This window comes from Myxocyprinus asiaticus, chromosome 8 (genome assembly GCF_019703515.2).
Source record: "Myxocyprinus asiaticus isolate MX2 ecotype Aquarium Trade chromosome 8, UBuf_Myxa_2, whole genome shotgun sequence".
Taxonomy (NCBI): domain Eukaryota; kingdom Metazoa; phylum Chordata; class Actinopteri; order Cypriniformes; family Catostomidae; genus Myxocyprinus; species Myxocyprinus asiaticus.
In genome coordinates this window covers 38,942,184-38,958,316 of record NC_059351.1, presented here as the reverse complement: position 1 = coordinate 38,958,316, position 16,133 = coordinate 38,942,184, and the positions used below count along the sequence as shown (strand labels likewise).

Here is a 16,133-nt window from a genome sequence, read left to right as displayed (position 1 = left end):
GTGTTGAAAGCAGTCTTCCATTCGTCCCTTTCTTGAATTCTCACTAAGTGATAGGCATTAAGCAGATCCGGTTTAGAGAAGACGGTGGCTCCGTGAAGTGGTTTGAAAGCTGAGTTAATGAGGGGAAGAGGATACTTGTTTTTGATGGTGATATTATTGAGTCCACGGAAGTCAATGCAAGGGCGGAGGGTGCTGTCTTCCTTAGACACAAAGAAGAAGCCAGCGCCAAGAAGTTAAGAGGAAGAGCGGATTATGCCTGCAGCTAGGGAATCACAAATGTATTTTTCCATGGCCTCACGTTTGGGTCTGGTGAGTTTATACAAATGACTGTTAGGCAAAAGGGCTCCAGGCAGAAGATCAACTGAGCAGTCATAAGGGCAATGAGGTGGCAAAGAGAAAGCCTGATACTTACTGAAGACCTCACACAAGTCATGATACTCCGAAGGAGCAGTGGACAGATCCAAGGATTCCTCCTCTCAGGTGGTTATCTAAGGTTATAGAGAGAGACAAAAGTGAATCAAGAGAGTCAGATCTGTCCTTAACAACCAGTTTTTCCTTAATTCGGTCATCGAGTCCATTCCAAAACATTGTCTTAATAGCCCCATCATTCCAGTCCAATTCAGCTGCTAAGATGCAGAACTACACTGAATATTCAGCCACACTTCGAGAGCCCTGACGGAGCGTGAGGAGGTGCCTCCCGGCTTCAGCTCCATGAACAGGATGGTCAAAAACTTTCCTGAGTTCAGCAGTAAATCAGAAACAGAATCAGAATCAGCTTTATTGCCAAGTATGCTTGTGCATACAAGGAATTTGTCTTGGTGACAGGAGCTTCCAGTGTACAGCAATACAAAAACAATACAAAAACAGCAGCAAGACATAGATAATAATAAATAAAAAAAAATAGTTATACACATATGTACATACACACACAGAGACACACACATACATACACACACACACATACAGTACACATACGTAGTGCAATCGAATACAAATCTGTTATCTGTTATGTACAGTGCAAATGTTTTTTTTGTTTTTTTTCCCAGAGGAATGAAATGGCAGAAGAGGTTGGATGTGTTGGATAAATATAAAAAAGACTAAGCTGTGTATTGCACATAGTTATTGCTCAATGGGGCAATTTAACTGATCATGAGATGGATAAAGGAGAAGAGTAGTGGGGAAACCAGTGCTGATTGTACAGGTGCTGGAAGTGAGTTTCCCCTGTCTCACAAGCTGCTGCCTGTCTGTCAGAAACCTGATAATCCACTGACAGATAGACATGGGAACAGAGAGTTGGTGTAATTGAGGTATAAGAGTTAAACAAGGCGGTTTGAGTGCTCCAGACCGCTGCGGCCTATGCTAAAGCATCTCCCCAAAGGAGCCCAATGACATAAGATATCTTCGCTTCATCTTCGGAATATGCATGTGGACGCTCTCCAAAAACTAGAGAACACTAAAGCAGAAAGGACTTACATTTTTCTAAATCCCCAGGGTATGGTTCAGAATCCGGGACATGAGCCTCACGTAGAGGATGAGTGTGAGATGGAGGTGATGGGGGCACTGAGGCTGCGGGCTGTCTAGAAGTGTGACTCGTAGAACACTGAGCTAGAAGAACCGAAATATAATTTAGTTTTTTACAGATCTGAGAGATCTGACATGTCAAGGCTTGGTTGCAGTCCGTCAGATCCCTGTTTTTCTGCGAGAATTGTTTTTCGTGCTGTCCCAAAAGTACTCCTTGCCCAGACAGAGTGTTATAAACAGTTTCTGTGTCTGCTGGGTCCATAGTGGCAAGATTATTCTGTTGTGCCAAATGAAGGACTGAACCCAAAAGCAGAACACAGACAAATGGAGTGAGTTCGAGAATAAATTTTATTTACAACAGATCTTGGAGGTTGCTGGCAGAGCGGAACGGTGGGCTAAAGGTTTGGTGGGGCAGGCTTGATGGGGAGCGGAACAGAGGGAAACTGACGAGGTGGTGGTAGTGCACGGGTTGACAGGATGAATGATGGACCTGGGGCACAAGAGAAAACAGGTGAGTACACGAACAAAAACAGAGAGCGAATAATTTACTTAAGTTCGGCCTTGATGCTAGTACCAAGTAACTAGACTGAATAATCTGGCGATGAATGGCTGAAGACTCTGGGTTTAAATAGACAGGCTGACTGGTGATGACAAGATGAGGTGCAGGTGTGAAGCAATCAACGGGGAGCTGCCATGCCACCAGAACAAACCAACACAGAAAAACAGGGGGAGACAGACAAACAGAAAAACACAGAAAGGGAACATCCTGACATTTTGCTTCAGTGGCTGGAAATTTCGCTTAAGCAGCTGCCAAAAAAAAATAAATTAAATTAAATTAAATTAATGCAGGAAAAACCCTGGACATACCCCAAAAGTTGGACACTGGACTCTTCAAAACTATGGTTTTGAAAATGGAAGGCAGATTCTGAATAAAGTTTTTCCCATGAACATAAAATGAAGGTGAATTTTATTTATTTATTTATTTATTTATTTATTTTTTGGTGCACCAATATTAAAATATCATCAGGAAAAATATTGTAATACTTTAACGTATCATTTTTTCCCACAACTTATATAAAAACTACACGTTTCACCCATAACTTTGTGTGGCCCCACATCCTTCTGCATGGACATTGTGTTTTGTCTTCGATATATACTACGCATTAATTAATTTCATTTAAACTGACTGATCTCAGTTCAAATGACTCTGGACTGTCAGTAAAGCGTTAAACATTTGACTCACCAAGACATGTGACAAAACAATATGCGCCATTTTTCAACAGTGATCATTTTCATTAGAAATTCTATTTACTGTGCATTTTCACATTGAGAAAAAAGTTTTGCTCTCAGAGGCTTTATATTGAGTTTGGATGAAAATAAAGTGCATTTCGACCTGTTGTGAGACCAGTGCAAGCGTCCTGTAGCTTTCCTATGCAGCTAAGAGTGCATTCATACCAACATCCGAACAAAAGTTCAGTTTCAGATTCCAGATGATGTTTGGATCGCTAATTATGTTTGGCAGACACGGGACAATGGTAATCAGTAAATAGATTTAGAATTTATAATGTATACTTATATTTTATAATGTATACTATTTAAACATGGTTGGCAGTGATTGGATGATGAAGGCCATTCCTTTGAATAATAATTATTTATGCTAATTTCTGATTGGTAAAATGCATTAGCACTGGCTATCACTTGTTTATCTGACAGTGCAAAGAGAGAACAATGAGGTTTTCTTTTTTTTTCTTTTTGCCAAAGCAGAAAAATAAAATAAAACCCCATTGTAACATGAACTGACTTGATTTGAATTTTATTTTTATTTGTGCTTTTCCCAATACACATTGTTCCAAAGCAGCTTTACAGAAAATCAGCTGTAATGTCTGTAACGTCTCAAAAGCATGAATATCCAACAGTCCTGGAAACATAATAAGCAATCTGATTTAAAAAAAATCTGACTTTCTATTCTTGGTTTTGTTTAAAATTTCACAAGTTAATGTTATCCTATTGGACTACTTTCTGACATAGTTTACACAGGGTATCAAAATTATTTTATTTTATTTATTTTTTCACTTTGTTACACTTTTGGTGTTCCTGGTCAAAAATGACCAGCCTATTAAAAATTGCTTATAAATCTCTCATTATGCTATATTATTACCAAATATTGGATTCGATTTTTGTCAGCTTGCTTTCTTTCAGTTAGTACAGGTTTTGTATTTCTTTTTGGAACTTACTGATCGTAGTCCTCTTTGACCTGAGCTTATGCACCTAATTTTTGAGTGAAAAAAGCATTATTTGTAGATAATTTTGGCAATATTAAATAAAATATGTAAACATTCTGCACTATTTATCACACTAGTGTGCTTTTAATGTTTAACCAGGATGTTTGATTTGAAATGCTTTTATTTTGCACAAAATAGCACAAAGTCACACTTATGGTGTTCCCGGTCAAAAATGACAGGCCATTGAAAATGAATGGGGGAGATCAAAAATAAGAGAAAAATGTAGTGTTCAGGAGCATGTTCATTCATTAGATAAGCACATATGTGCATGTGTTCTTGCAAACATAAAGGCTTCTGACCTGTGCACGCGCACATACACACACACAAACACACAAGTGCACGCATACATGCAAAACTATGCTTTTTTTATCACAGAGATGAACTTCATCCTACCCTGAACTGCATCAAACATTATTACACACACACACACACACACACACACACACACACACACTTGAGAAGTAGATTCTTTCTTTTTCAGAGAGGAACTTTATCCTACCCTGAACTTTATCCAATATCTATTCATCCATCCAACATTATCAAACACACACACACACACACACACACACACCTGAACTTTCTTTGCCCCACAGTGACCCCTCTCCAAAAAAAATATTTCTTTCATGATCTTTCTTTCATCACACCATTCAGACAAAATATTATGACAATGTGTTTTGGAACTATAATTTTTTTTCCATACCTGTACCGTTGTGTGCTGGATACATATTCTAACCTTTGACATTGTATCCACCTCAATCCCCGGTTGGTCTTGTTTGACCCAAGGGTAATCGGCAGATCAAAGGCCATTGGCTGTTGGCCCAGAGAAAGCCTCCGAGGAGGCATGATGAAGCCCCAGATGTGACAGTGGGAACGCAACAGGCACTAGCATGCCCTCATTTGGCCTGATAGTGGAAACACGGCTAATGTTTACTAATATACAGAAGCTTTCCCACAGCTAAGGTATATAAAGCCTCACAGGGCCTTGCTCATCATTCACTTTGTGGCAGCACAATGGCCAAGGGTTCTCTGTGCATGAGGCCCTTGATCATGACACTAGACCACTTGCCCTGGTTCATTTAAAAATAAAAGTCTTGTTTTTTGTGATCTTTCAATGGCCAATCATTTCTGACCGGGAACACCACAAGTGTGACTATCTGCCATTTATTTTTTTTTACAAAATAAAAGTGCTTCAAAACAAACTTCCTTGTGAAACATTTAAACAAACTAGTGTATTTTTTTATTTATTTATTTTTTATTTTTATAGCACAGCTGTTTACTTATGGTATTTAATTTAGTCAAAATAACCCATAAAGAATGCTTTTTTCACTCAAAAACAGAGGAGCATAAGCTCAGGTCAATGAGGCCTGTGATCAATAAATTCCAAAAAGAAATACAAAACCTGTCCTAAAAGAAAACAAGTTGACAAAAAGATCTAATCCAATATTTGGTGATAATATAGCATAATGAGAGATTTATAACCAATTATTAATAGGCCGGTCATTCTTGACCGGGAACACCAAATAAAAAGTTAAAGACAGCACAAGGGTTAAATAGAAACATCCTTCATTTATTTGATTCAGCAAAAGTCATATAACAAGTTCAGTTTGGAAGACTAGATGATGAAAGACCTGTGGCTGAAACAGTAATTATTAAACCTTGCAATGCTAGGGATGGTAAGCTTCCCTACCTGCAGTTTTGGAAGATGAGAACAGGTTGAAATATCCTGAGGTTAATATCTTCTGCTGCAGGATCTCTGGGAGAATGTTGCCACTGCAGTTTTCTCCATAGCAGCTTCTACATGTCGGGGTTTTGGGGCCTATACATCCATACATTACATAACAGTGTGTGGGATTACACACTGGCAAAACTAAAAATGCTAAAGTTGGGCAATTGTTATATGATACAATTGATAAGAAAATAGGTAGAGATGATAGAAACAACTATTTAGTACTTAAAACATGTCTCTCTTTGCCTCTGTTACTATACCTGCTATGTTGTTGAGAGGAAGGTCAGATCTTGTCATGTTACGGAGAGGAGTGGTGAATCCTAATTCCACCCAGTTACTGTGGCTATAGAAATCCTGAAAAACATACTCAGTGTTTGTTTAATTAGTTTTAGTATCTAACACTACAGTGTTACTTTAAAAAAATAAAAAATAAAAAAATAAATACATATATATATATATATATATATATATATATATATATATATATATATATATATATATATATATATATATATATATATATGGGGATATATAATACAGCCATGTCATAATTATTCAACCCCTATTGCATGTAGCTGTTTCTTAAATATGTACGTTTACACAAGTAATTGTTTTAAAACAAAATTAAGCCATCACTCTACAATGGCACTTATTTAAGTTTTCAAATTTAAGTTTAGCGTTGTAAGCAAAAATATATTTCTATGCTAAACATGCAATTAAACATAAGCTGTCACAAAAGCTTATAGAGGAGATTATTTCATTACACAAGAAAGGTCATGGCCAAAAGTACGTTTCCAAGGCACTTCAATTTCCAATAGACAAAGTTGGCAGCACCATTCATATATTTTTAAAATATGGTACAACAGCAACCTTCTTGGGTGTGGAAGAAAGCAAAACTTTAACAATGGAAATGTTGACTTGAATATTCAAGAAGGAATTTGGAAAGAACTGTGGAGTCCTGGAAGAAGGTTTTATGGACATATGACACTAAACTGAAAATGAGTTTTAGACCCATGGGTCAGCAGTACGTCTGGAGTAAGAAAGGCAAGGTGACAAGGATGACAAGATCGACACCATCCCCACGGTCAAGCATGGAGGTGGGTCAGTCCTGTTATGGGGTGTAGAGCCGAGGAGTGCGGAGCCGGGCTGGAATGATGCACGCCCGGTCCCCAGTCAGCCTGATGGGGCGCGCGAGGGATAAATGTGGCCTGGCACGACAGTTCGAGCGAGAGAATTACAGGCAGTTGCCCTGTGCGTGGTTATGTTTGTGTAGTGCAGCTGCAGGAAATGGCTATCCTGACTATGTGACTGACGCCATGGTTTCTTTCAGGTATCAGGCCATATTGGCAAAAATGTGATGCCTTCAGTGTGTAAATTGAAGCTTGGTCACTAGACTTTCCAGCAAGACAATAACACCAAGGATACATCCAAGTTGTCCAAAATCTGGTTCAGGGATAGGTTGTGGAATGTCCTTGAATGCCCCTTTCAGTCCATCATTAAAATCCCATTGAAAATCTTTGTTGGGATTTCAAGGAAGCAGTGGCAGCACAGAAACCAAAGAATGTCAATGAACAGGAAGCTTTATGATCATAAATGATTCCAACTGAGAGAGTCCGAAGCCTGAGAACACTTACCTGAAACATTTATTTGATGTTATTAAGGGTAAAGGATGCTTCACAAATGACTGACTTTGGGGGTTGAATATTTTTGACATGACATTGTGGGGAGAATAAGTTATTTTTTATTTAACAATTTGGGTAAACTGAACTCTTTGTTCTCAAAATCACTCAAATGTGTATTAAAAACGTACTTTGAATGTTTACTGAGGTTTTAGTTGATGTGTTTTAATTCACATCACCAGAACATAATGCTGGTCAGGGGGGTTGAATAATTTTGAATGCAACTGTATATATATTCTTAGCGAGATTGTTTAAAATCTTTTACACTGACTCCTGGAAAGTACCATGTTCACAAATGCAGACACTGATAGCCTACTAACTTTTCTTAATATTCCAAAATTACAGTCCCAGTTTTAATGTTAATTACTAGTCCAGTTTTAATTTTTTTTCTCTCTTGCTTTTCAAAACTGATATCCTAATAATGCTTCTATAATAAAAAAAAAAAAGCAGGAAAAAAAAAAGAAAAGCAGAATGAGTAAATGAGAAACAAAAATGAGTGCTCAAGCGTATATTCTCACAGTCAAAAATGTTAATTCATACTGTAACATACCTGTAAAGTATGGAAAAGAGCCCCCAGTCTGACACGGGCAGAATTGTAGTTCTCCTGTTTCATGCTGGCCTTCACTGCAGCCACACCTTGAATTATGAGATCTCGTGCTTCACTGAAAGCCTCATTATCTACATGTGGTGCATCACTCAGTAAGAACACTAAATCCACAGCTGCATTACTGAGATAAATCTTGGCAATAGACAATTTAAAACTGAGTGAGGATAAGGCAGCAAACGATTTTGTGCAGGCTACTTGGACAGAAGCTACAGTCAGTTTGTTGCTGATCTGGAGAGCAGGCAGAGAAATGGGAAGTGGAGAACAAAAAAAAAAAAAAAAAAAAAAAATGAGCATAAGTCCCCCAGCATTTCAAAATTATCTTATTTTAGAATTTAAAAAAACTATATGTCAACATTAAATGACTTGCTTATGTGTTCTTTATTAATACTCATCACATCTCATCTTACTGGTAATACAATAATAAATAAATATTAAAGAACAATTGCCGTATGTCAGTTGTACCTTATTCCAAAATTCTGTGTGTGCGGTTCAGCAAATAGTTGAAAAATGAAACATTTTACAATGAGGTTGCATTTGTTTACATTAGATAATGCATAGTTAACATAAACTAACAATGAACAACACTTATTTACAGTATTTATTAATCTTGGTTAATGTTAATTAATATAGGCCTAAAACATTTTTAACATTAAAAAGATGTAGACTATAAGTTAATATTACTTAATGCATTAGTTAATGTTAACTAACAATGAACAACACAATTTTGCAGCATTTATTAATCTTAAACTGTTATTTTATATTTTATATATATAATGTGAACTAACAAGGAACAGCGCCTCTTTACAATGTTTATTAATGTTAAATTATATGAAAGCATAGGCCTATCTTACGTTCCTTAACAGTAAAAAAGTGTTTAAGTTAACATTACTGAATGCATTCGTTAATGTCAACTAACACGTAAAAATAACACTTCTTTACCATATATATATATATATATATATATATATATATATATATATATATATATATATATATATATACATATATACATATATATATATATATATATATATATATATATATATATATATATATATATATATATATATATATATATATATATATATATATATATATATATATATATATATATATATATATATATATATATATATATATATATATATATATATATATATATATATATATATATATATATATGTACGGAAGCCCTGGACCGCAAGGTGGGGAAAAAAATTACAGTGAAAAAAATAAAATTGTGTCTCAGTTCCTTACTGAGCCTAAGTCTTACATATTTTTCTCTTCCTAAAATGTTTTTTCTCTCTTCAAAAAAAATTTTTTCTCTCTTCCAAATTTTTTTTTTCTCTCTTCAAAAAAAATTTTTTTTTTTAAATTGCTCTCTCTTCAAAAAAATGCATGTGGTACCAACCTTGGCCACCAGGTGCCACTATCATTAAACATGTAATCTTATGTAATCTTTTAATGCTTTCTCTGTTGCTATATAGCTGAATAATACATGTATTATTTATTTAAGGGTTTGCAAAATCAGGTTACATATGTTTGATATGGCATTCGTTGGCGTGGAGTGGTGGTGGTGTAGGACTAAAGCACTGAAGCAAAAGGTTGTTGATTCAATCCCCACAGCCACCACCATTGTGTCCTTGAGCAAGGCACTTAACTCCAGTTTGCTCCAGGAGGATTGTCCCTGTAATAAGAGCACTGTAAGTCGCTTTGGATAAAAGGGTCTGCCAAATGCATAAATGTAACAACTGGAGTTATTTTTTTGTTTGAAATTGTTGGTCTTTCTAAACCATTTATGCCATTTGCTCAGTGTTACATGGTGGAAGCGAAGGAATGTATTGAGGAAAACGGGAAACATGGGGAAATTATTATTATGTCTGTCCTTTTGAAGTGTTAGGGGTACATCTGGTAATGTTAATATTGTTGTAAGTAATCTAATTTCTAAACTAAAAGATCATTTATAAATTAAATCCTCGCGACTGAACGGAGATGTCATGTGCAGACTTTCATGGTGGAATTTAATTATAATAATATATTTTAATATAACAAGTTGTCTATGCTTTTGAAACACACTGTCTACTGCAGAAGTGAAGAGTTCCAGATGAAGAATGTCAAATAAATATCCAAATATTAAAATAACAATTCCTTTAACAACTATAAAGCTCAGGAAGGAACTGAGACACTATTTTATTTTTTCCACCTTGTGGTTCAGGGCTTCCGTATATATGTGTCTTGTTTAATGTTAATAATTTACGTTAAATTATATATAATATAAGTTGTCAGATTCATGGTTAACAACAACTACATTACCCACAATGCCGAAGAGTTTTCCCATGGAAACGGGAGGCTCGCTGAAACTCCCGTTCAGCATTGACTGTTCTGATTGGAGAATCTGATTCGGTCAAAGGTGGGTTTTTAAAAGTATTACGACTAGACTCAATGTGGAAGAAACGATGGAGTTGCAAATTAAAGACTAAACTTTACATTTTTTGAAGGAAACATGAGCGGAGCTCTCCTGTGCAAAATCTATTTGGTTTTCCCATTATTGTGTATGTTGCTAAAGATTTAAATGTTTTATTACTTTTCTTCTGCACAGTGCAGAAAATGTTTCTCAGAACTATAGATGTGGTATGGATTGCTCCTTCGATAGTGATTCGATATTTTAATAAATGTGTTACCTTTGTTATGTAATGCTAATAAATGTCCTGTTTGTAACGTGCGAATTGCTTTACAATTGGGTCTGTCAATACCTAAAATTAATACTTTATTGATGTAAAATAATGTTAGTAAAGAGCCTAAAAACATTAGTAACACATTAGGTAATGTTGAAATATGTTACACTTTACAATAAGGTCCATAAACATGCACAGTAAGTAGGCTACTTTATTATCATTATTTATCATTAATTGAGTCAACAAACATTAGTAGTGCATAATTGATGATAATCAATGGGTTTTCACTTTACAATAAGGTTCACAAAACTCAATAATATGTATACTGTATATATATTTTTATTAAGTAGTTAAGTAAAATATCTCCCAAGAACATAGGTGGGTGACAATTCTATTGATATCCCTCCAACTTTTCTCCACCACAATGAATGTTATCACCGATCATTATTGAGAAATGTGTTAGTAGTATATGCAATATACAGTATATTATTATAGGCCTTCACAAAAATTAACATTAATAAACACTGTAAAGAGGCACTGTTCCTGGTTAGTTCACATCAAGATTATCAAGATTATCAAATCAAGATTAATACATGCTGTAAAAGGGTGTTGTTCATTGTTATTTCATGTTAACTAATGTTACAACCACATGTCATGAAAATTCTTACATATTTTATGAGGTGGCTATTTCCAGGGGTGGAAAGAGTGCTGAAAAATCATACTCAAGTAGAAGTACTGTTACTTCCCAAAAAATGCAGTGCGAGTAGAGTAAAAGTAGCTGTCTTAAAAACTACTCAAGTAAGAGTAAAAGAGTACCTCATTTAAAAGTACTCATGAGTAGTGAGTATTGAGTACTGAGTTGCAAAACCTATGCCCCATTATAATGAACACTGTATGCCAACTTTTAAAATACATCACTTATCTATGATAAACACTACATGAATCTGATTCCAAAAAATAAAAGGGAGTCATGATAACAGAAATGAAAAATTAAAAATGTATTTTCAATACACTGATCACCATGTTAAATTGTAATGTATGAAACAATTACATTAAAATCAGTTTATGTGTAGGGTCTAAATTTCCCTTAATGCCGACAGAGCGTTATTGTTGTGCATAAAACATGTTCAAAACAATGCAAGGAATGCAAAAAAATGCTAAATAAGCAGGATCAATTGGCACGTCATGTCCTGCACAATAGAGGTAGAGCAGGCATAGGAAAAGTTGTTTGGTACAGGGGCTACATCATGCTTAAAAAGGAATAATTCTCCCAAAAATGAAAATTCTCTCTTCATTTACTCACCCTCATGCCATCCTGGATGTGTATGACTTTCTTTCTTCTGCAGAATACAAATTAAGATTTTTAGAAGAATATCTCAGCTTTTTTGGTCCATACAATGAAAGTGAATCGGTGCTAAAATATTGAAGCTCCACGAATCAGATAAACCAGCATAAAAGGAACCTAATCCATGTGTCTCCAGTGGTTTAATCCATGTCTTCAGAAGCGATATGCTAGATGTGGTGAGAAACAGATCAATATTTAATTCCTTTTTTACTATTAATTCTCCTCCCTGCCCAGTCAATCTCCACTTTAAATTTCACATTGTTCTTCTTGTGTTTTTGGTGATTCACATTCTTCATGCATATCGCCCCCTATTGGGCAGAGAGAAGAATTTCTGGCAAAAATTGACTTAAATATTGATCTGTTTCTCACCCACACCTATCATATCTCTTCTGAAGTCATGGATTAAACCACTGGAGTTGTATGTATTACTTTTATGCTGCTTTTATGTGCTTTTTGGAGCGTCAAAATTTTGGCACCCCTTCACTTACACTGAATGGACCTACAGAGCTGAAATATTCTTCTAAAAATCTTAATTTGTGTTCTTCTGAAGAAAGAAAGTCATACACATCTGGGATGGCATGAGGGTGAGTAAATAATAAGAGAATTTTCATTTTTGTGTGAATTCTTTCTTTAAGTAGCACATGGGAGGCCACATTGTCCTCCTTTTGAGATACAGTGTTCAACATTGATTTAGTTCTTGTATCTTTTAAGCCCAGCAATAGTTCATCTCTCATTTATCATCTCTACTTTTCTGGTAATTTATTACACCAATTAACACACTCTCTACATCAGGGATCGGTATTATTAAAAAACGAACAATATTATTAAAAATTATTATTATTAAAAATGTCACTGTTTTATTCTGTTACATTAAAAGCTACTCAAGTTATTCAGCCAAAAGTAGTGGGTGGTTTTCTCGTTTCCTTGTTAATGTTGTTTGATTAATAGCCTTTATATGACATAGCCTGCTAGACAGTGCTCAATTCAGTTACATGTACACTTCAAGTCCAACATTTTGATGCAAATACGCTTTTTGTCCCACTGTTTACGCTCACTTTAGACCAAACCACCTGCGTTTACATTAATGCCTCATCAAGACGGGCATTGGTGGAATTATAAAGTGTATTTGATCGTTTAGGCGCGAACCCGCATTAGCGGGTTCCATATCTAATGAAAGTAAGTGCCAGTTCCACACATGAGGCTAAAGACATGCTTATTAATATTATGCCCTTACCTAAACCTCTTGTCTAAACCTAACCAATCAATGGAGTGTGTAAACATGATAGGAAGCTGTTGTGTGTGACAGAAGCAAGGAATTGTTGTGTAGTAGATGGAAACGATGTCCAGCGACGTCATTGGCTGTAGTGAAAGTCAGAATCATAATCAGAATCAGAATGAGCTTCATTGCCAAGTATGCTTACACATACAAGGAATTTATCTTGGTGACAGGAAAGTCGTTCGACTTCATAGGAGTGCTGTCTTCAGATATCATATGAATTAGCCAAATATAGAAGATGATTCGTATGGAAGGTGAAGTCGTATGAATCCTTACAATTTTGCCGAGATCGTGTAGAATGTTAACTAAGTAATTAACTATAAGGTTAACAAATGCAACCGTTTTGTAAAGTGTTACCGAAAAAATAAAAAAAATAAAAAAATAAAAAAAAGGGGGGGGGGAGGCGGGGGGTCATTCAAGGAGAAAGTAAATTAATTTATAATTGTCAGTTTATAATGTTTAAAAAAAAAAAAAAAATATATATATATATATATATATATATATATATATATATATATATATATATATATATATATATATATATATTGTAATATGTTACTTTCTACTGAGAAATAACTGTAGTTGTTAAATAATTAAATATCTCACTATCTCTAAAGTTCATTTAAATATGCACCAGATTCTGCTTTCGGTTTTGGGCTGTATAGTGATAGAAAAAATATTATTCGACATTTTATTTTTTAAATCACGGTGACATGCAAAAATGGAGAGGCAATATCTTTTTAAATATGTTAACTAATCAGATACATCCGATATCGGATTATTAATTTAATTATTTAGTCTGCCTTTGTTTTTGTTTTTTGCAATAGGCTAATTTGCATAACTGCCCTAAAGTAATGAAACGCAGCATTTGACAAGATGTTATCATTGTAATAGCCTACTATTATTAAATAATAAGAATACAAATTATTGCAATTAACATACGTCTCTACTTTTAGTTACTCCCCAGCACTGCTAATGAATTCATTCAATGCTCTTTTCTTACAGGTAGTGTGAAGTCTCGCCCCTTGGCATTGGCTATATCCTGGCACACTTCTGCAGTTTTGCGGAGAATTGCCGTCTCGGTGATTTCTCGGTGGGTGAGGGAGCCTTCAGAAGTGAGGGGTTTGAAGGCTGCAGCATGGGGAAGCTGAAAGAGCGTCCCCCAAAGGACAGCCACCACAACCAGTGAAACCATGTCGACAACCATTGAACTGAGAGAAAACGTACAAATATACAGCAATTACGCATCCATTTCTTCCAAAAACCAGCATCCTTTGTTTCTTTAACCATTTTATACCAAACTACAAGGCGGAAGTTTTGTATAAAATATTTCTATTCTAGCGCCAGACTCTGTTAAATGAATTATCGCCAGTTTCCCAGAGTTACATTTCAATTGTTTTAAACATTTTCAAAATTATATTTAGCAAAAATGTTTTTGTGGTAAAATTATTTGTGAAATATTACATGATCCGACAAAATAACACACACACACACACACACACACACACACACACACACACACACACACACACACACACACACACAAAATGCTCTATTAGAAAATAATTTGAATACCTTTTTGTCGATTTTTTACAGCTTCTGTCAGCACATTTTACACACCCTTGCAAACAAGACGATTATACACGTCATTGAAATATGTAATCAATCTTATGTGACAGAGAAATTATATTACATAATTGATTTATATATCCTGAGTAATTATGTGAGTGCAGGATAAGATGAATTAGAGCAAAAACAACAAATTAAAAGAAAAGAGTTAAAAGAAAAAGTTACAAATGCAGAATCAAGATTAAATACTACCTGTGTCTAACAAAATGCCTACAGTTTGGACTGGATTGATGACTGAGCTCATTCCTGTACAGCTCTAACGACAGTGCGCATGGAAACTAATCCCAGACAAACCAGTTCATCAGTTCAGTTCACCACTTCCCAGGTAGGCTGTTGTAAATATCCAACCTAGTGTTAATGCAGTCAACATTTTAACATCTGTTTTTCTATTAATTTAATTCCTGTAGCATACCACTTAAACTTAAAATGTGTTGTACCATAAACAGATTAGTCACACACAGTAAAATAAATAAATAAATAAATAAACAAACAAATTTACAGTATACACTGTATATATCAAGACTACGACTAGGTGGAGAAATGCGACGGAGACCGTGGAAAGACAGCTTTAAGGAATAGTTCATCCAAAAATGAAAATTCTCTCATCATTTTCTCACCCTTATGCCATCCCAGATATGTATGACTTTCTTTCTTCGGCTGAACATAAACAAAGATTTTTAGAAAATATTTCAGCTCTGTAGGTCCTCACAATGCAAGTAAATGGGTACCAAAGTTTGAAGCTCCAAAAGCACATAAAAGCAGCATGAAAGTAATCCATATGGCCCCAAATGTTTAAAGAATTTATAGTAAAAAAAAAAAAAAAAAAAGGACTTTAATATTGAGGCACTTGATCACATCCTTGATCTTGACACTAGACCACTTGCCGTGGTTCATTTCAGTATAAAAGTCTGGTTTTTATTGTCTTCCCCATTCATTTTCAATGGCCAGTCATTTTCGACCGGGAACACCACAAGCGTGACTATCTGCCATAGTGTGTATTTTTTATTGCACAGATGTTTTCTTATGATATTTAATTTAGTCAGAATAACCCATAAAGAATGCTTTTTTAACTTAAAAACAGAGGTACATAAGCTCAGGTCAATGAGGCCTGTGATCAATAAGTAGCTTATTTATTTTAGCAACTTAAGCAACTTTTAGCAGTCTTGCCATTAAGCAGCCCATTCCCTGACTAAGCAAAAAGCCCCACCATTCTTATCCATGGTGACCCAGCAAATTCAAATAACAAAAATATTCCTGAAACCCACATAGAAAAACATAAAACCTGAACACACATCTATTATTTACTTACTTTGCTGAAAACAGACATAAAATAACATTTAACTGTTCCAATAACATTTAACACAGCCCCACGCAAAGCATGCTAGGAAATCTA

At 35.1% G+C, this 16,133-nt stretch overlaps 1 protein-coding gene across 4 annotated transcripts in view; it reads right to left on the bottom strand.

Annotated features, from left to right (window-relative positions):
- LOC127445366 (von Willebrand factor A domain-containing protein 7-like) overlaps positions 1-14,983 on the bottom strand; it is a 46,540-nt gene extending 31,557 nt beyond the window's left edge. For 3 of the 4 annotated variants that reach the window (XM_051705402.1, XM_051705403.1, XM_051705405.1), the window contains exons 1-7: positions 14,933-14,983; positions 14,687-14,732; positions 14,115-14,322; positions 7,759-8,043; positions 5,790-5,883; positions 5,491-5,619; positions 1,474-1,605 (exon numbers count right to left, since the gene is read on the bottom strand). In XM_051705402.1, coding sequence (XP_051561362.1) covers positions 1,474-1,605; positions 5,491-5,619; positions 5,790-5,883; positions 7,759-8,043; positions 14,115-14,318 — 844 coding nt within the window. In that variant the 5' untranslated portion in view covers positions 14,319-14,322; positions 14,687-14,732; positions 14,933-14,983. The remainder of the gene's footprint in view (positions 1-1,473; positions 1,606-5,490; positions 5,620-5,789; positions 5,884-7,758; positions 8,044-14,114; positions 14,323-14,686; positions 14,733-14,932) is intronic. The other variant, XM_051705404.1, reaches the window with a different exon arrangement.
- Between the last annotated feature and the right edge of the window lie 1,150 nt (positions 14,984-16,133).